This window comes from Diceros bicornis, chromosome 14, assembly GCF_020826845.1.
Source record: "Diceros bicornis minor isolate mBicDic1 chromosome 14, mDicBic1.mat.cur, whole genome shotgun sequence".
Lineage (NCBI taxonomy): Eukaryota > Metazoa > Chordata > Mammalia > Perissodactyla > Rhinocerotidae > Diceros > Diceros bicornis.
Genome location: NC_080753.1, coordinates 28810111 through 28831699, shown reverse-complemented (window position 1 = coordinate 28831699; position 21589 = coordinate 28810111). Strand labels below are relative to the sequence as shown.

Here is a 21589-nt window from a genome sequence, read left to right as displayed (position 1 = left end):
ATACCACGGAATACTACTCAGCAATAAAAAAGAATGAACTATTGATACACGTAATGACCTAGATGAATAACCAGAGAATTATGATGAGTTAAAAAAGCCAATCCCAAAAGGTTACACACTGTATGACTCATTTATATAACTTTCTTGAAATGACTACATTATAGAAATGAAGAACAGGTTAGTGGGTGCCAGGGGTTAAGGAGGGGATGGGGGCAGGAGGCAAGTGGGGGTGACTATAAAAGAGCAACATGAAGGATCCTTGTGGTGGTAGAAATGTTCTGTATCTTGACTGTATCAATGTTAATATCTTGGTTAAGAGATTGAACTATGGTTTTGCAAGATGTTACCACTGGGGAAAGTGGGTAAAGGATACAAGGGGTCTCTCTGTAGTTTCTTACAAATGCATGTGAATCTATAATTATCTCAAAATAGAAAGTTTAATTTAAAAATGCTGACAATATCAAGTGCTGACAAGAGTGTGGAGGAACTAGAATTCTCATACATTGCTGGTGGGAATGTAAAATGGTAGACACAGCCACTCTGGAAAACAGTTCGGCAGTTTCTCATAAAGTTAAACATACACTTACCATATGACCAACAATACCACTCCTGGGTATTTACCTTAGAGAAATGAAAACTGTGTTCACACAAAAACCTGTACATGAATGTTCATAGCAACTTTATTTGTGACAGCCAAAAACTGGAAACAAAATGTCCATCAACAAGTGAATGGATAAACAAACTGTGATACAGCCATACATTGGAATATTACTCAGCGATAAAAGGAACAAACTATTGATGCATAAAACAATTTGCACTAATTTCAAAGAAATAAAGCTGAATTAAAGAAACCAGCCCTCAAAAGTTGCATATTGTATAAGTCCATTTATATGATATTCTCGAAAAGACAGAACTATAGTGATGGAGAACAGATCAGTGGTCGCCAGGGATTAAAGATTAGGGGAGGATGTGACTAAAAGGGGGATGGCACAAGAGAGTTTTGGGGCTGATGGAACTGTTATGTAACTTGATTGTGGTAGTGGTTACACAAATCTATACATGTGTATAGAACTGTACAACAAAAGGAAAAAAAGTCAATTTTACTATTTGATAATTAATTTTTAAAAAAGGGATCCCTTTTCTCCAACTAACAGCCCTATGCCAGAGTTGGTTTCAGCTACCATTTGCCCCTTTGGTTGGCCTCTTACGTGCTTTGTACAATCCTGCCTGGTTTTGCCCAGAAGAATAGAGAAATAGAGGTGTTTAAAGACTGTGTAGGGAATTGTGAGCTACTGTGAGTAAAAGATTAACAAAATCCTTTCTCTTTCTCTGTGGATAAATTTGATCTTGGGTTAACTTTCTAGCTCTGTTTCTTTGGAAACCTGATAATGGTGGAATGTCAGCTGTATTACCAGCCAACATTGGTTATGGTAAAAATGAGCCTGATTATTATACTCTATCTGGACCTAGAGCACTGTGAATGAAAGGTAAATATCCAGTGGAAAGCCCTAGTTTTGAGCTTCTCTGAGCACAATGACTCTTGTAACTGGGTATGTTGCTTGTGGGACCCTGGAAGCAACAGTTATGCGAATTACAAGAGATGTTGGTTCCTATTTGGGAAATGAGGCTTCTAAAGCCCAGACAGCTTCCGTAGCTATCTGTGTGATTTCGTTGTCTTATATCGGAACTGCCACTTGGAAGACCAAAGAGTAGCCCCTGGACTGCTGTGTGTGTGACTTGTGAAGAGATGCTAGCTAGCATGCTGTATTTCCTATCCTTCTCCTTTCTAAGTAAAACCAATGCCAAGTAAGGTCTATTGTAGTCATGTGAGTATGAAGTGACTAGTTAAGCAAAAAGTGACCATGAGGAGGCATTGCAAATACTCTTGAAATTATTCAGGGATCTAAACTAAACTGAGTCTTTTGGAACCACCCCGGAAGAGTTGGAAATCTGGCAGGTAAGGGAATAAATAGCAATGATGTGACTGGAATTCACATTTTTTTTCTATCCATCTAGCACAAGTAATTGTTTGCTCCAGGCAAGTAGACAAGGTCTGATATACTGTCTGTGGGTGAAAGGCTTGGTATCTTCCTTACCTTGGGGAATTTGCACAAGGCCAACACTTATACCAGCTAGCAAGTCTCCAAGAAGCCAATCCTTGAATCGATACAAACACATCCACTTTAGGAAGGGAAAGATCATAGTCATGCATCTTCGGAACTTGTGCCATGAGCAGCTGTGAGAAAGAAGAACAGAGACTTGATAAGGTTCTCCAAAGACAGTGGCCACATAGCCAAGAAAAAGGCACAGAGCATAATTCTTCCCATACAGCAAAGTTTCTTGTCAGCACTATTGACATTATGACATATTGGACTGGATAATTCTTTATTGTGGGACTGTCTGGGGCATTGTAGGATGTTGAGCAGCTTTCCTGGTCTCTACCCACTAGATGCCGGTAGCACCCCAGTTGTGACAACCAAAAACGTCTCCAGTCATTGCCAAATGTTCCCTGGGGGACAAAATTACCTCTGGTTGAGAACTAGTGCCATACATATGACAAGAACTAAGCTTTGTAAGTCCAGTGTACAAATCAAGTCTGTGTTTTTACAGGATGTTTGAACAGAATTAAACCTACCAATTTTCCAGTAGAAAAATGGACTGTTATTGCTTTCTCTTGATAAGGACAGTTTTTGAGATGTGACATTGGTGGGTGGCAGGGGCAATTAACACATTCACATCATTCCCATATACTAAAATTTTTACCAGATATTAACTCTATGTGACTTTAACCTGTAATGTGCAGAAATTTATAGAAAATATAGAATATGGAATCCTGTGCTTAAGGAGATAGCCATGTAAAGAAAAGGCAATAAAATAAGGCTTTATTATTCTTTAACCCAGTGAATATCAACCAGAAGCAATTTTGTTCCCCAGGGGACATTTAGCAATATCTGGAGAAAGTTTTGGTTATCATGACTGGCATCTAGTGGGCAGGCAGAGGCCAGGGATGCTGTTAAACATCCTACAATGCACAGGACAGCCCTCTACAAGAAAAAATTTTCTGGTCCAAAATGTCAATGATGCTGAGACTGAGAAAACCTACTCTAACCTTTAGATCATCTAAAATAGCAGAATCGTTGTAAATCAGTCAATCAGTTAATCAGTCAATCAGTAAAACTAATTTGGTTTTAAATTGATTTTTGCTATTTACATTTTAGTATATGCTGAAAGCACAGAGTATGAAGATTTTTCATGTATGAGAAGTAGTTGGATAATTCGGCTTTGACTATAGCAACAAATATAACTTCAGTGTATGCAAGGCTGAAATGTGTGCTCAGAAGAGAAGTTCACATATGTTTGACTCTCACAACTACAAGTGTTACTATCCCTAACGTAATTAAGACCAGATAAGTGTAAGTGAGTTTGCCAAGATCACAGTAGTAAGAGTGGGCAGAAACCAGGTCTTGAGTGTTCTATCCACTCTATTACCGCCACAGTTCCTATTGACAGCTGTTAAATTCTCCTCAAGAGCCAGGAGCAAGACCATTGGTTTGAAAGGAACATCACATTGCTATTTATATGAGCATCTGTGGGTGTTAGGCAGGTGCACAGAGTGTGCTCTCTCCAACTATGGCCCTCCATGAGGGAGAGCAGAGCACGGCATTGGCACAGTTTCTTCCTTCACCTGGTCCAGTCTCTCCTCCTCTTCACATGCTACTTGGTGGAAGACCCGCCACCCTAGGCAGAGTCATCAAAGCTCTTTAGCATGGCACAAAATAAAATGGATGTGGAATAATGAGGATCTAAAACTTAAAGGAATCAAGGAAGGAGTTAGAGGAATAGAAATTGAAGCTGGTGGGGGAACAGTATAAGCATTTCAACATGAATCTAGACTCTAATTAAGGCATCCTAAAAGTGAGGAATGTAATAGGCGATGTGAAAGCACAGAAAAGATTTTGAAAAGAAAGGGTATATTTGCAGTTATTAACTAAAAGGGAGAAAATGAGGAAAGAGATGAGGTTTTCTGCAGAAACGAAGAGAGGGATTTAAAAGATTATTTTTTTACAAGAAAAGACCCACTTATATAGTGTTTTCTGTTTGTTAGGTGCTTTATAAATATTCATATCACCTTATGAGGTAGGTGCTATTATCATCCCCATTTTACAGATGAGGAAACGGAGGCACTGTACGGCTGGATAGCTTACCTAAGGTCACACAGTTGGGAGGCAGCAGAACTGGGATTCGCAACCAGGCAATCTGGGTTCTGAGTCTTGCTCTTAACCACAGTGCTGTGCTATCTTTCAGGTTAAAGTTCAGAAATGGTTATAACTGCCTGTTGTACAAGTAGGGAATAAGAACTGCTACAAAAGCCCATAAGAGGCAGAACGGGTCTGTCTAAGGATAGGGCAGGTGGAGGGGAGTTAGGTTGAAATTTCTTTGGTAGTACTTGTTTATGATGAGGTATAAGTCAGGAAAAGACTATCCTTTTGTCAGAAACAGGGCCAATGTGGCCCCCAAATGCCCCCTTTGACATTGACCTCTGACCCATCTTGGAGCAGAGAAAATGACAGTAGTGATGTAAGACTGGGGAGGGACATCTAAGACCACAACTTGCAATAGGCAGGATATGGACAAATGCCCTAGAGAGAGGAAGGTCTGCAATAGGGCTGTGTGGAGGCCTTCCCCACTTGTCACCCAAAACATGCCAGTTGTGGGTCATAAATCAAGAGATGAGAGAGATTAATAAGTCCAGAGTGAGTGAGGACAACTTGAGTAATTAGGGTTAATATCATGACGTAGGTCACAAAGAGTTCTTATTCTGAGGTCTATGGACGCTCGAGGGGTGTGTAGATAGAAGTCATGGGGAAAAATTATATCTTTATTTTCACTAACCTCCTAACTGAAATTTATTATTCCTTCAATTATGAACATTGACAATAAACCACAGTAGTATCAGCAGAACTTGACTTTGCCACCAATAGAAATCACAAATATTTTCATATTACATTAAAATTGCTACAGATATCTTAAAATATCATTTATATTCATCACTACTTTGAAATTATGGTAGTTATTAGACCCACATTGTTAAATAACATAATTTTGGAATTTTTCATGTTTTGGTAACTATATTTCAATGTAACTGGTTTCTTTTATAATCCTATGTACTTTATGCATTAAAAAATATTCTGGCCAAGACCATTTAATGGGGAAATAACAGTCTCTCAAACAAATAGTGCTGGGAAAATGGGACATCCACATGCACAAGAATGAAGTTGGACCCTTACTTTATACTATATACAAAAATTAACTCAAAATGGATCAAGGATCTAAATTTAAGAGTTAAAATGACAAAACTCTTAGAAGAAAACACAAGGGAAAATCTTCATGGTCTTGGATTTCACAATAGTTTCTTAAATATGACACCAAAATCACAGGCAACAAAAGAAAAAATAGATAAATTGGATTTCATTGAAATTAAAAACTGATGTACACCAAAGTACACTATCAATAGAGTGAAACGACAACCTACAGAATGGGAGAAAGTATTTGCAAATCATGTATCTCATAAGGGTTTAATATCTAAAATATATAAAGAACTACAACTCAACAACAAAAGACAAATGACCTAATTTTAAAAACGGCAAAGAAAATAGACATTTCTCCAAAGAAGATATACAAATGACGGATAAGCACATGAAAAGATGCTCATATTTAGTTATTAGGGAAATGCAAAAAACACCCCCAAAACACCCACAATGAGATACCACTTCATACCTACTATAATGACGGCTATAATAAAGGGAAATAACAAATGTTGGAGAGGATATGGAAAAAATGGAACACTTGTACGTTGCTAGTGTGAATGTACAATGGTGTAGCTGCTGTGAAAAAGTATGGCAGTTCCTCAAAAAATTTAAACATAGAATTACCATATGATCCAACAATTCTACTCCTAGGTATACACCTAAAAGAATTGAAAACAGGGACTCAAATAGTTACTCCTATGCCAAATATTCATAGCAGCATTATTCACAATAGCCAACAAGTAGAAACAACCCAAGTGTCCATCAACAGATGAATGGATAGACAAAATGTGATATATACATACAATGGAATATCATCAGCCATACAATGAAGTACTGACACATGCTACAACATGGATAAACCTTGAAAACATTATGCTAAGTGAAATAAGCCAGACATGAAAGACAAATATTGTGTGATTCCACTTAAATGAAATATCTAGAGTAGACAATTCATAGAGACAGAAAGTAGAAGAGAGGTTACCAGGGGCTAGGGGAGGGGAAAACGGGAAGTTATTGCTTAATGGGTACAGGGTTTTTGTTTGCGGTGATGAAAAAGTTTTGAAAACAGATGGTGGTGATGATTGCATGGTTGCACAACATTGTGAATGTCATTAATGCTGCTGATTTGTACACTTAAAAGTGGTTAAAATGGACAATTTTGTGTTATATATGCTTTATCACAATAAAAAAGTAAAAAACATTCTGAAAAGAGGTTCATAAGCTTTACCAGACTGCAAAAAAAGTTCATAGCACAAAAATAGGTTAAGAGCCCCTGAACGGAAGGAGCCACATAGTCACAGTGAGTATCAGAGGTGGTAGATTCTACGTTGATGACTGCACGTGCTATGTAGGCACTGCTGGATAAGAGATTAGAAGGATCTCATATGGCTACCAGTAATTAGTCCACCATAGTTTCTTTCTTTGTTGCTGTTAGGAGACTGATAATGATGGTTAATCAAGCTAGATATTTATTAAATATCCCTAGATGCTGTGGGGGACATCCAACGTCTTTATAACCAAGAAGTTTACAGTCAAGAAGGTGTTACAAAACAAACCACAAAAAAACAACTGAAGATAAATTACATAATAAACTAAGGGTTCTAGTGACAAGAATTCAGAAGAGGAAGACAGAAGTAGGCACCAAGAGAGTCAAGTAGGGTTTCGGTGCTGCCAGCTTGGCAGCAGCTGGATGACCGCACAAACGCACCGGCACTGGACGTGGTGTCTGAAGGTAGTGATGTTGATGTCCACGTTCCCAGAGGAAATGGTCTTCCTTCTGTGTTCCTGTTGAAAGGTCTCCTCATTGTACACATCTCGCTTAACGTCGTACGTGAAAGAATTTTGCCTATATCTAGAGCCCAAACCCTGGCTGCTCCTCTCTAGTTGCATCATTCCTGGATGAGTGGAAAGAAATCAAACAAAAAACAATTAAAAAAAAAATCTAGACCCTCGGCACATTTTTATGGAAATAAAATTTCCATATAATGGTACCTTACATGTTGCAGTTTTATAAAACTTTCTCATGTATTTACAATTTTATACTCAAAACCACTCTATAAAGAATGCAAGGTGTGTATTATTCTTATTTTCCAAATGGAGAAACCAAAGCCCAGAAGTTTAAACAGTCTTGGCTGTTTAATAATTAGAGTCAGGACCAGAACCCAGTTTTCTTTATATGCAATTATGTTGCTATGTTGCAGGGAAATGATTAAGAGGTAAAAGTCAGTGTTAATCACCAGTTTTCACTGAAAATGCTAAAGGTTGAGTGGTCAACACAGTGTTTTCTAACTCTTTCTTTATCTAAAATAGCATCCATCATTATCCCTTTACCTTTTCCTTTCTTCACAACACTTCCCAGCACCTGATTCAATATTTGTCTATTTATCCACTGTCAGACTAAAGTATAAGTCCAAGAGACAGGTCTTTGACTGTTCATGGCTGTATCCCCAGGCCAGGAATAGTGCCTGACACTTAGCAGGCCCTCAAGAAACATTTCTTGAATGACTGTCAAGTATCCAGTTAGTGGCATCATGGTGTAGCAGAAAAAGCATTGTGCAGGGTATCAGGATACTGGGGTTCTAGCCCTGGCTGTTTTTCTAACTAGCTGCATGATTGGTGGGAAGTTTCTTAGAAACTGAGTTTTAGTTTCCTTGTCCATAAAATGACATGGTTGGACTGCATGATCTTTAATGATCACGTTAAGCTTTAAAAATCTGTATCGTCCTGCTCTTTTAAGAGAATGAGAAGGAGAAGTTAATGAGTATGGATATAGATCTATCTCTGGGAGAAAGTATAACCATTCTTGATCATCTGTGTTTCTGAATAATAAAAAGGCATAAACTGTAAAATTCTTCCACATAAATGTGAAAAAGTGTGTATATATATATCGCACAGTTAGTAAAAATATAGGTAAACACTCAAATTATGTAGATTACACAAATTGTTCTTTTATAGGTGAGGCTGCAAACAAGTTTAATGTATCAGCAACTTTGTTTTCCTTCAGAATGATCATGTATCATCATTATCATCATCACTAACATTTATAGAGCACTTACTATATACCAAGCATTGCACTAGATTTTTCCATGAGTTATTTAATTCCCACAACAATCCTAGTACTACTATTATCCCCACTTTATAGGTGATAAGACTGAGGTTTTATAAAAGTTAAGTAACAAAGCCATAGTTATATATTATATTTTTTACCCTCAAAGCTTTGGGTAGCAGTAGTGTGCTGTATAACACCTGTGAACTAAAGATTACAAATTCAATATAGAAGTGAGAATGTAGTTGGGGAATATGAAGAGAATGGAAGAGGTATTTTACAATGTATCACAAGAGAATTAGTACTTTGTGTCTTTTACATGAAGAAAAAAAACAGATAGAACTGTACATTGAAACATAAGTAATATTTTCCCCATTCTTTCCCCCACCCATAGGAATATTAATGCAGTCTTCCCTACTTTTCTCATGTAATCATTTAATAAACTTCCATTACTAGAAAATATCTGTTCCTGGCAACTCAAAGAGCCTAATTAACCTGCTAATTATAAATTATATTGAGATTATGAAAATTGCCATCCTGGATTGATCCAGGGTCTAGAATCCAGCATTTTGTTTCTGAAATTGGCAGTAAGGGCAGGCTGGTGTGACACAGGGAACGTGTGAGCATCAAGGCCCGGTGGGAACAGTGGGACTACTAGTGAAGCCAGCAGCAGCTGCTTAGCTCCAGCAACGTTGCTATGGGTCATGTGGGGCCCAGTGTGGCCGGATCTGATCTTTTCCAAGAGAAGCAATAATTCCCGATTTTTATGTGAAATCTTCTGATTTTTAAATGTTGTCAATTAATTTACATATTTTTAAAAACACAGTGTGTATCTAACAAAACACCTCTGCAGTGTTTTGTTGAACAAAACACCAATGAACACCATTCAATCTGTGGACCACCAGCATGTGACCTCTTCACCAAGACCCTTGTTGTTAAAGACACAAAATATCCTCGTCTCCTCCCGTCACAAATTATGGTTTATCCCCCAAGACTTTCTGTCTCTCTCTCTTTTTTTTTTGCTGAGGAAGATTCGCCCTGAGCTAACATCTGTTGCCAATCTTCCTCTTTTTGTACGTGAGCCACCGCCACAGCATGGCCATGGACAGACAGGTAGCATAGGTCTGCACCTGGGAACTGAACTCGGGCTGCCAAAGCAATGTGCACTGAACTTAACCATTAGGCTACCAGGGCTGGCCCTCTTACTTTCTTTTAAAGCTAAAGTATTTATAATTTTTGTTGTAGTACCCTTTGGAGGTATTATATCCCATTAGTTCAGTTAAGGAAAGTAGTATTTCATTTTATTGTCTTCATTCTACATCGTTTATGTTTCAAGAGGTGGCCCCCATCTACTAGAATAGGATTTGGTAAGTTTGTCTGCTTTTATTTTCACAGTTTTATAAATTTCTACCATATGCATTCTCGGCCTTCATTTGTTTCTGACTGAAGAATGCTATCTCACCTGTGGTCAGTTAAGTTAGTGTTCCACAAATATTTGCTGAATGCTAGGTGCTCTGGGGATATAAAAGAACAAAGACTCCACACTTTGGTACAAAAAAAAAAAACCTCAAAATATACTGCTGTAAGAGTTTGGAGGTGGGAAAGACAGGAATTAACATTTATTGCTGCCCAGCCATATGCCAGGTTCTCCACACACATCATTTCATGAGATAGGTGCTATTTTCCTGATAATGATTATACTCATTTTACTAATGCATTTAGTGAGTTCCTCAGAGTCATACAACAATTAAATAGCAGAGCCAGAATCTCAACCCAGTCTTTCTGATTCCAAAATAGATGCCACGTTCAAATCCCATGTGATCTCCTACAGAGTGGGAATAATAATCCCAACCTAAAGGGACAGGGAAGGCCTCCCAGGGGAGATATAACTTGAGTTTCACTCTGTCTAAACTGGGATCAGGGAGGAGAACAAAGTATTTCACGAGTAGGATAAAATTACAGAGATAATAGAAGGCAAGCAATACAATATATCTGAGTAAAGTCAGTGTCAAGCCCAAAAAAGTAGGTTGAGGCCTATTCCTGGAAGGTCTTGAATGCTGGGTTGGACCTGGACTTTTTAACTGTTTGAGCAGGAGTAGTAATATGCACAGAGACATGCTTTGGGAAGATTAATCATGTCAGTGGTATGGTCTAGAGCTGTGCTATCCAGTACAGTAGCCACTGGCTACCAGTGGCTATTTAAATTTAACTTAATTAAAATAAAAAATTCAGTTCCTCAGTCGCCCTAGCTACATTTCAAGTGCTCAAGAGCCAAAGGGCTACCGTACTGGACAGCGCAGGTGTAAAACATTTCCATCATCACAGAAAGTTCTATTGGAGAGTGGAGCTAGGAGAGACTGAGGCAAAAAAGACCAATTGGAGACCATTACTATTATGGTAGTCTAGGGGAGAGGTAATCAAGTTGTAACTCGTGGCACCACAGTGAGCAGGGCTAGAAGGGGCAGGTGGAAAGCTGTCTTTAAAGGCCTCATCACATGACTGGCTAAAGGCAGCAAAGGGAAACACAGGATTTCCTTATTGGTTTTGTTAGTAGTCATCTCTGGAGTTTCTCCAGCTCCATTTGTCTTGCTTCATTTCATAGAAACCCTAGTGGTTCGTTTTCATGCACCAGCAGAACTCTTCCTGACAAGGTATGAAGACCAGAAGCTCCTACTGACAAGTAGCAGGGGCACTTTGGTGTGGAGAAGGGGAGGCATTTCAGAAAAAAGTGATCTCAGCTACACTGATAATGCTCTTTCAGCTGAGACAACACAAGAGGGAGTCTCTGTGACTGGCTCCTGAAGACATCAGTGTCAGGGGCCTCCACATGCAGTGTTATCAACAGTAAGCTACGTTCCACCTATAATCTTCAAGATAAATGTCCACTTAGAAAACAATTCCCTGATGCTTCCTGCTTCCTGCCCTGATGCTTCAGACAAAATATTTAGGTGGGTGGACCATGGATCTGAACTACTTAAGGTTTCATTTTCTTATTCTACAAATGTGACATAATTTTGGGCCTCTAGATTCACTACTAGCTAATAGAAATTAGTTTAATCTCTGTAGCCCATACTTCTTCCTCACACAAATAGCATCCACATCATCTGGGAACTTGTTGAAATGCACATTGTCAGGCCCCACCTAGTAAGAATTAACTAGAAACTCAGGATGGGTCAGTAGTCTGGTTTAAGAAGCCCTCCAGGTGATTCTGATACATAATAAAGTATGAGGACCACTGGAAATGTAGCCAATTATCTTCATCTAGTCAGTCTTTCATTGCTAAATTTGGGGGCACTGTTAAAATAAAGGCACTTTTGACCTAGCTCATTCATCTCCCATACTACCCCTATCTATCCAGCCATCCATTGATGTATTTACATAATGTGTTGAAAGTATTTTAAAAGCCAAGAATAAAAAATTTAAATGCAACCCAATTTTCTGACTATTGATTCAATAGATGTGAAATCCTGAACCTTAGTTTAGTTGCAAGAATATCTCTCCCCTGATATCGTCATCTTTCATATGTTCTCTATAATTGTGGGACGGTAAAATTCACTTGCAAAATTTCAAAATAAGCATTTGTAATTCCACCAGAAACAACAGCCCTTTGCCCATTACTACCTACGTTTTTGTGGGGAATGTACATGGAATACACAAAAGGCACAAGCAAAGAGCACTGCGTTTAGTACCCTTAAGTCACTCTGTCTAGTGGCTGGGGATGAATAATAAAGATGGCAGCCCTCAAGGAGCTGACCATTGGACAGCTGACCATCAGACGGCTGACCATCGGACACATAAACAACTACCTTTGATGCCACGTGGTGAGAAGTATTAACAGTGGGGTGTGTTGGAGAGAAACTCACTTTTGGGGTGGGGATGTTGGAGAAGACTTCCCAGGGGCACACTGACGCATAAATAGGCCTTGATAAGAGAAAGGGGCTCAGTGGGGTGGGAGTGGGGCCTCAGTCAGAAGGAACAAAATGAACAAGAGCAGTGAAGTCCGAAAGTACGAGGCGCGTCTGGGCTGTCAGGCCTCAGGAGGAGATGGGCGGGGTGGTCCGGTGACGCTTGGGCAGCAGATCAGTTCTGGGGCTTCTGACAACTCAGACGAACGAGTTGGAAAGAATTCAGCTTGCAAAAGGCACGCACTGTCTCTTGTTATTGCCATTCCATGCAGCCTTTCAAAAGTAGAGACAATACCTCTGGGAGATAAGCTCCCAGGGACGACCGTCATTCATTCATTCCACAAATATTGACTGAGCGCCCGCGAGGCGCCTGGCCCTGCCGGTGACGGACGCAGCCCCGCCCGCTGTAACGAGGGGCTGGTCCCTCGCACCCGGACGCCCACAACCTGCAGCCCCGGGCACCCGGGCGTCCCCGGCAGCGGCTCACCTGGCTCCTCGGCTGGGGCGGGAGTGCGGGCGCTGGGGTCAGACGCGGCTCCGGCAGGCTGGCGGCGCTCCAGGCGGACGCCGGCGGTTCCCGAGCCGTTGCGGCCGAACCCGGGGGCGTTGGGGGGCGGGGGGGTGTGGGGAGCAAGGGGAGAGGACAATAGTCTGGCGGAAGAAGAGGAGCATGGGCAGCTGGGGTGGGGAGCGGCGAGAGGGGTACTGCCCTCCGGTACCTGGACCGTGGGAGCCCCTTGCCTGTGCCACCCGGGCCTCCACTTGCCTCGAGGTTTGACTACTCTTGATTGAGGGCCTACTGGATGCATACAGTAATTCACTTAAATCTCCTGACGACCTGTCAGGTTAGAAGATGCAAGAGGAAACCGGAAGCCAGAGGGTCACCAGGTCTCCAACCCTAGCCCCACAAGCCTGGCTTCCCTCGCTGAAGGACACTCTCCTGCCCAGGTCTCTCGCTCTCCTCCACCGGCTCCTCCAACCTCCTCCTCCCGAAGCTCAGGCCCTGTCACTGTCTCGCACTACCCTTGTATTCCTGCCCAGTTGCAGTTTTACTCTTGCTTGATTACTGTATTAATAGTAACATATCACTCACCTTACCTATTCCTTTTTGTAAACTGTCTCACTCCGTAAGGGCAGGTATTTTCATCTATTTCATTAACTGCAGTATCACCAGTGCCTAATACAATGTGGTAGATATAAGTAAGTGCTCAATAAATGTGTTGAATGATTGAATGATTGCCCTGCTAAGTGTAAGCTCCATGTAGACAGCAACTGTGTCTGTTTTTTATTTTTATTTAAAAAAAATTTTTATTTATTTATTTATTTATGTATCCCCCAAAGCCGCAGTAGATAGTTGTATGTCATAGCTGCACATCCTTCTTGTTGCTGTATGTGGGACCCGGCCTCAGGGTGGCTGGAGAAGCCGTGCGTCGGTGCGCGCCCGGGTTCCGGCCGGGGCCGCCAGCATCGGACCGCGTGCACTTAACCGCTAAGCCAGAGGGCCGGCTCCTGTGTCTGTTTTTTAATCACCTTTCCATCAGAAGTGCCTGTACCTAGTAGGCATTCAATACACAGTTGTCGAATGAGTGAGTGAAGGTACTGCTCACTTCATCTTTACCCTTTCGGTCACTCTCACCTCATCATCCCAACTTGTTGGATAAATATCTGGATTTCTTAGGATTCTGCATGCAAGTTTCCCCTCTTGCATCCATCCACTCAACACCTTGATTCCCACTCCCACCCGTCATGTCTTTACAGCCACATTTTTGCTGTCACTTCCTCCTTCAGCTTCTACTACTTCTTAGAAAGCTCCCTAACATGCAGGCTGGCTTGGAACATTTTCAAGCAGCGTGTTTTCATAGGCATGAGAATCAGGGTAAGTCACATGGAATCCAAAAAAAAAAGCTTTCCACGAATCGCCTATGACCCTGGTTTGGAGTTTTATTTATTTTTTCCTTGAGGAGAACTGAGGATCCTGCATCACCTCCTAAATTGAGATCATGGTCATTGTTCATAATTTGTTCAGCAAATATTTATGGAACACCTTTTATGTTCTAGACACTGTGCTAGATGCTGGGACAAGATAGGCAAAGTCTAAGCACTCCAAGGAATGTATAACACAAAAGAGAATGACCATGGGAAGTGATAAGGAGTGTCCTGGCTTGGACTTAGTTATTTCTAAGGGAAATAACTAAGAGACTAAGATAGGGTCCAATTCTTCTGCTTATTGCAACAAGCTTCAGCATAGGAATAGGTTGGTAACAGTGTGGGTAGGTATGGGGTTATAACACCTTGCCCATTCACATTTATTATCTTGTTGAGCTTTACAAATGACCCTATTAGGTGGGAGTGTAAGGCAGGAATTCTCTTTTGCATCAACTGGAAGTGAGGTCTAAGAAAGGTCAATTGACTTGCCTAATGTGACACTGCCAGAAGACCACTCTCTGCCCAGTTCTTCTTCCTCTGAGAGGCATGAATCAAATGCTTAAAATCCTCGTCACTGGAAGCTCTTCAGGGCAGAAGTCAGTTTCAAACCCTCAGGGTAATGGTTTTAAAAACGCTTCTCAAAGGGAGATGCCAGAGACTTTCCTGAATCAGAATTACCTGGAGCCTATTGTAAAAATGCTCATTCTTGGTACCCGTCAGGGACCTATCCAATTAGATTCCCTGTGGGTCCTGGGAATCTGCATTTTTAAACCCCCAAGGTGATTCTTCTGCACATAAAAGCTTGAGAACTACTAGGAGAGTTTGGGTGGAAAACCTCAGCCTTAATGCAGAGCTAATATTTGCTTTGGGGACAGATTTTTGTGAGAACTTCGAACTAAGCCATATGTCCTTGAGCGGATGGAATGCAACGGCTTTCGGGCCGAAAATCTTTCTCTTTTATGTGCAAGTACTTCTTGGAAATTGAGGGTTCCGCTGAGCAGTCGCTCGGCTGCTGGTGGCTACCCAAAGTTCAAAGATCGTTTGGCTCTTTTCCCGACACCCTATTTGTCACTGTCGCTTTCCACCACGGGGCCAGGCATTTGCCCCACCGACCACTGTGCGGCGCACGCGGCATGTGTTGCCTGGGGCACCCCTCTTTCCCGGGTCCGCCTTCGCGCCTTTAAGAACAGTCTCTGGGAGTTCCTCCCTCTGGTTGCCAGCTGTTGCTCTCTTCTCGCGAGAACTGCTCCTCCCGTCCTCTCCCCTCATCAACCCCCTCCCATGGGCAGGTTCCATATTGGGTAAAATCTCGGCTCGCGGAGAGTCCCGGGAGCTGTTCTCGCGAGAGTACGGCGGGAGGCTCCTGTTCGCTGGCTTTGGAACGGCGACCACTGGAACCTCCCCGGGCGCTGCAGCTGGAGCGGTAGTCCTGCGGCGCAGCCAGAGTCGGCCTGGTCGGGGAGAGGGTGCAGGGAGAGCGTGGCGGGCGCAGCCTTGAGCCCCGGAGCGCGCCTCTGCCCTTAGCAGGACTCGCTCCTGTGGCTGAGGCGCGTCCAGGCGCTGCGGTGACAGCGGCCGCGCGCGCGGGAGTCTGCGGGGTCGCAGCAGCCGCACCTGCGCGTGCGGCCGGCGCGGGGTCCCCGCCCGGCCGGGCGGGCGACGAGGGCCGGGAGCGGGTGCGGGCGCAGGCGGGTCCCCGCTGGGCCACCTCCTCGCCCCGCGGCCGCCGCTGGAAGATGTCTCAGGAGAGGCCCACGTTCTACCGGCAGGAGCTGAACAAGACAATTTGGGAGGTGCCCGAGCGTTACCAGAACCTGTCCCCGGTGGGCTCCGGCGCTTATGGCTCCGTGTGGTGAGTGTCACCGGGCTGGGGCCGCGGTGGGCTGGGTGGCCCCTCATGTCCGAGAGCCAGGCCTGCTCCCACGGCTCGGCGATGCACCAAGCGGCAGGAATTTTCCTTGGGGGAGGCCATCGATACCCCTTCGACCCTTGTCCTGCACGCCCTGTACGCCTTGCACCCCTCACCCTGCACGCCCGGGTAGGTGGTCGACCGTGTGCAGGACGCGGATCCGCGGTGGGTGGTGGTGCTGGAGCTCGGCCCTGGCTCGCACCCTGTGCGTTCCCCTCTTGGGGGGTTGCTGCTCCGGGGACAGGCGCCGGCGGGGGCCTCTCTGCGGGGTGTGTCTGCTGGCGCCGAGCACAAGGACCCTCCCGGAGGACTCCGGGTGCCGGAGCCCGCCCTCTGCGCAGACAAGCCCGGGAGCTGCCGGGAGACGCAGAAGGGCAAAGCCCGACCGGGAGACTGCGGTCATCCCAACGAAAATGACGACGAAGGGCGTTCTCTCCGGGCCCTTTTGCAGACCTCTGTCGAAATCCCATTTTCAGAAGCGTTCTTTTTGAATTCGCAGCGACCCAGAGAGCTTAAAATACCGACTTTATCTCGGGGAGCGCGGTGCCAGCTTGAGTGGTGTGTTTCCGATTCGGTTGAAAGCGTATTTCCTTTCCGCAGAGGGGGGGTGGGTGGCGGTGCCTGCAGGAACGCTGCGCTCGAGAAACTGGCGGCCTCGCTGATTAGTCACAGACCACCGCTCATTTCAGTATTGTTGGACACAACAGTTTTCTCATTTGAGCAAGTGAGATTCAGATCCGTTGGACGCTCTCAAGATCAAAAAGTTGTTAACAATGCTGGGAGGTATTGTAAATATTTTTTAATTGCGATAATTCTTGTGAGTACTGTGTTTTTAGACTCCCTTAGAGAGTTTGCAGGGAACTTATCTATCTTTATAGCCTGAGTACGCGATGGTTTTAATAAGGATATAGAATATATAGGAAAGGAAGGAAGAGGCATTTTTCACCTGTAATTCACACTGTGGGTTTTAAAATAAATTGATACCATAAGATTTCCCGACCTGAAATATTTCACTAACTTCTCTGACTTTCAAGGTTTTATGCACTGTATTTTAGATTTACTATAATTTGAGAGCTTTGAAACTAATTCGTGTAATTCGTGTACGTGCGTCGTTTGAAAAAGGGCCTATAAAATTACTTTTTGTTTCACAACAAATTCCAGGCTTTTGGACGTGTTAATCTTTAAATGGAATTCCTGTGTTTCTTAAAGTCATATCACGAATTTCCTGTTTGGTAGAATCTTCTGGGTAATTGAGATTGTGCAATTGCGTCCAGCAACAGATCATATTGCATTTTCTAGTTCAAGCTGCTTGAGTTATGTTGTTGATGGTACCCTGCTTGATATCTTTTTCCCATTTTTATAGTATGGCAGTTTGCATTTTAAGGGAATTTGCAGCATTTTTATATATATATGTATGTTATTGATTTGCTAATTTTCAGAGATATATTTGGATCATTGCTCCTTTAATAGCTTATTAGTTTGCCTCCAGTTTTCATTCTTGAATTGACATATTAATATCTGTAGTACCAAGTTTTTCTTTCCAATGAAATTTAAATTTTAATGGAGTGATACGGCAGAATAGCTCAACTATGAGGAGTTTAGTGTACTTGCTTGCAAGGTTGCAAGAACTGCTTGCAAGGTTTCCTAACTGTTGGTGTGAAGAGTTCTGCACTGGAACTGGAGGTCCTGATTTACAGTGAAGTGCCTTTAAAATGAACTCCATATTTCTTTATACTATTCTTTTCTAGCTTATAGAAGCCAGCAATATCTGACCCTTGGAAGTAATTTTCTTAAACAGGTTTTTAAAAATAGATGATACATTCACATTGTATAAAATGCAAAAGGTATAAAAGAATATTCAGTGAAAAGTGTCTTTTCTTTTCCTGCTCTCCAACCATGCTATTCCTTTCCTCAGAGACAACCACTTGTTAAGTTTCCTGTGTGTCTTGCCAGGGAGGCAGAGTTTGTTTGTTTGTTTCTTAGTAGTATTTCTGCTAAGGGGATTTAAAGTGTAACCTATAGCATGTTGGCGAGGAGGATACAACTGATACTTTGTGATACTTTGTGACAATGGACTGTAAACAAATGTAACTGATTTTGGATTGAAAACACAAGTAAGTGTTATCCCATTCAGAGTAGTTATTTGAAGTTGTTCTTTCAATTAGCAACTTTTCAGGTGTGGCAGAAAACATTGTTTTGGAACTTTTCTTAGAATCCGTTTTGGAGCCTGTGTTATTATTCACTGTCTTCATCCTTTGAGAGCAGTTTTGTTGTAGGGAATAACAAAATCAAATTGAATCCAAATAATTTAGAGAATTTGGGCTCAAGTCTGGTGAAAAAGATTAGGCAATCAGGTTGGTGATACTGTTTTATGTCAGATAGGAGTTGTGACTATAAAGCAGTGACACAGAATTTCTTGTATGACTTGTAGAACTGGATCTAAAGTCTGTTCCAAAAAAGAATCTGAAAGTATTTTAAGGAATGCAACATCACTGAAATATGTCAGTTTCCTAATTTGCCCTGAAGTGTGATACATGTTGATGTGTAACTTAAAAATTTTTTTTATATTAAACCTATTTTCATTATTTTAATTTGTACCAAGTATACAGTAAAAAAGCAAGTAGCAGCTTGTGTGATAACCAACTGAATCAAAGATCAAGGAATCAGACTAGAAATTTGAGAATTGATAGGGTTTTACAAATAAGCCTTTCCTTTTTAAGGGGTAAAGGGAACTAAACTAAGTCTTGCAGTTTTAAGGAACTTTGTGCATTGTCTGTAGGGGAAATGAAGCAGAATTGTTAAAGAATGTGTTGTTGCAAAGCATTGATTTTGTGGTTTTGGGACAGAAGGGGGGCATCTTTGTGGTGAGTTTAAGGAAACATAAACAGGAACTTAAATGCCTTTCCTTTGGGGTATGGTTTTTCCAGACCCTTGCTGTTGATTAGAGGATTTGGGGCACTGGTAACCATAAAATAGGTGAGAGTTGAGAATTACTCTTAAATCGTATTCAATTGTTCAACAGTATTTATTGAATACCACCTCTGGACCAGGTAGCGGGCTGGGTTTCTTGAGATGGAGTGCTGAACAAGACAGAATAAGACAGTCCATTGCCTCAGAGAGCTCATAGCCTAATAGCCTAATGGGAGTAATAACTGCATTTTACAGATTGCTTACTGTGGTTCCAGGCATTGTGCTGTGCAGTTTGTATTTATCGTTAGTATATAAAATATATAACAAGACTTTTAGTAAGAGTATGGCAAAATTTACTAAGAAATCAAATCCAATTTCCTAAATACTTTGTGGAACAAATTGTATATAAATAAACATAATACAAATAAATGAAGCTAATTTTTTTTAGTATTAATGGCCATTCACCATTTAAATTTTTTTTTTTTTTTTTTTTTTAGAATGAGCCAGGGTACAAATAAATAAAAATATGTGGCTATTGATTGTGCAAAGATGACTTTCTTGACCCTGATCCATGAGAAGGGTGTGCTCGTCACTTTTCTAGTGGTGATAACAGGCCCATGCTGATCTTCCTTCCCATTTGCTTTTCTTTGTAACCAAAAGCAAGGTGATAGGCTGTGTGTTACCAGTGCCAACCAATAAATATTTAAACATAATGGCAAATATTTGTATTATTGATATATAAAAACTTTTAAGAAAGAGTTCAGTCAAGTTGGCTATAAAGTTGTATTTTATTTATCAAATCCCATTTTTCCACTGATACTTTTCCACTGGCTCCCATTTTAAATTAGGGCTATCCTGGACCTCTGGCTTTTCAGTTCTGCCAGTTTACTTTCCTGATGCTGAGAAGTACTCTGCTTTTGATTTTCCTCTAACTCAGCCTCAGATGATCTGTGTGTTGACTTTGCCTTTCATGGGCAACAGTGCAGATGGTGCTGAGCCCCTGGGGCTTAGGAAGCTCAAAGGTGGAAGAATTCACTGGGCTAGATCACTCTCACTTGAGTATTAACTGACATTTTTATGGGATTTTACACTTTATAAAGTATTTTCATTCAAAGCCTTATCATTCAGCCTTCACTAGTTCTATGAAGCCTGGTATTACTAACCCAGTTATATAGATGAGGAACTTGACTCATTCATTAAAGGAAGGGCACACTTGTCAGTTCTACTTTGGATTTGGTTCTGGGATTACAACACTTTAGAAGCCTCCTTTCCTGTACGTGCCGGCTGCTGAGGTTGTGTGGTGTCATCTTCTCTTGTGCATTTTGCCTCCTCCATCCCTCCTTCTCTGAAGAAAGAGGTTGCTGGGTCACTTGCAATAAGCTGTGACTGTATGAAACCAATCCCACCAATGTCATTTCCCAGCTAATCTGAGGGGTAAGGACTTAACTCATTAAAGTCACATCTCTTCCTCAGAACTGATAAACCAAAAATGAACTCATTGCCAAGATTAAATTTTTTCCCCAGAGAATTATTAGGCAATGCAAATAGTTATTTCTTGAATTTATGAATCCTGTTGATTTGAAAATTTTCAATGTGCATTTTGTAAAATCGAAACCATCTGTACATGTTTGTGTTATATGAGTATAGGTTATAAATAGAAATAACTGCCTCTTTAGGCCTTTGAAAATACATTGGGTTTTTGCTCTTTACTGTGAAGTTTGGTATTGATTTGTTCCTCTCCAAGAGGTATAATTACTGTAGTGCTCAAAAAAACCTCATTATAAAGTGGGTTCCGCTGACTTGGAACCTAGGGATTTGTCTCATGGTTGCCATGTACTTGCAAGTCATGCACATGTTTCTTCAGGACAAAAAAAAAAAACTCTTTAAATTGGAAATGTTTTTTGTAAATGAAGCTTTCAGTATTAGAAGTAGTTTGTCTTGGCATAGTACTTCCATAAAATAAGTACATATGTGTTGAGGATATATAAAATTAAGCAATTTTCCAGCATTTCAGCTTTTTAAAAATTCATTCTAGGGAAGAAGAAGATGGTAGTCTGTCAATTCTGCACTTTTGACAAATAGGTCCCAGATTCTGACAGGCTTGGCTCCCAGGCTGAATGTGGGGGAAAAAGAGGTACATGAGAGAGGAGTCTAGGATGACCCCTAAACTTTGGCCTTGGACAAGTGGATAGATTTAATGCCATTGTCTGAACTTTGGAGTATTATAGGGTACAGGGTTGTGGAGGCAAAGGGAGAGAAAGATGGGTTCATGCTAATCTGCTTGAGGACAGAAGTCTGTGTGTTATACTGATACTTTGAGCACCTACTATGTATGGATCGTTCTTTAGGTGCCGGAGGTAGAATATGAACAAAACAGACAAAAATTTCTGCCCATAAGAAACTATATTCTGGGGTCGGGGGGGGGCATGGAAGTAGAAGTGGATAATAAACAAAAAGTAAAATTTATAGTATGTCAGACAATAAGTGCTATGGGGAAAATGAAGCAAGGAAAGGAGAGGGGGTACTGGAATGACTGTTGTACTTTTAAGAGGGTAGACAGAGTAGGTCTCAGTAATCAAGTGAC

At 41.7% G+C, this 21589-nt stretch overlaps 2 protein-coding genes across 5 annotated transcripts in view; one reads left to right on the top strand and one right to left on the bottom strand.

Annotated features, from left to right (window-relative positions):
- SLC26A8 (solute carrier family 26 member 8) overlaps positions 1-7202 on the bottom strand; it is a 65659-nt gene extending 58457 nt beyond the window's left edge. For both annotated transcript variants that reach the window (XM_058553968.1, XM_058553969.1), the window contains exons 1-2: positions 7018-7202; positions 2097-2236 (exon numbers count right to left, since the gene is read on the bottom strand). In XM_058553968.1, the coding sequence (XP_058409951.1) occupies positions 2097-2236; positions 7018-7202 (325 nt within the window). The remainder of the gene's footprint in view (positions 1-2096; positions 2237-7017) is intronic.
- An 8347-nt stretch (positions 7203-15549) lies between these two features.
- Positions 15550-21589, top strand: part of MAPK14 (mitogen-activated protein kinase 14) — a 72152-nt gene continuing 66112 nt past the window's right edge. Inside the window, exon 1 of one of the 3 annotated variants that reach the window (XM_058554503.1) lies at positions 15550-16038. In XM_058554503.1, the coding sequence (XP_058410486.1) occupies positions 15923-16038 (116 nt within the window). In that variant the 5' untranslated portion in view covers positions 15550-15922. The remainder of the gene's footprint in view (positions 16039-21589) is intronic. The other 2 variants (XM_058554502.1, XM_058554501.1) reach the window with 2 other exon arrangements.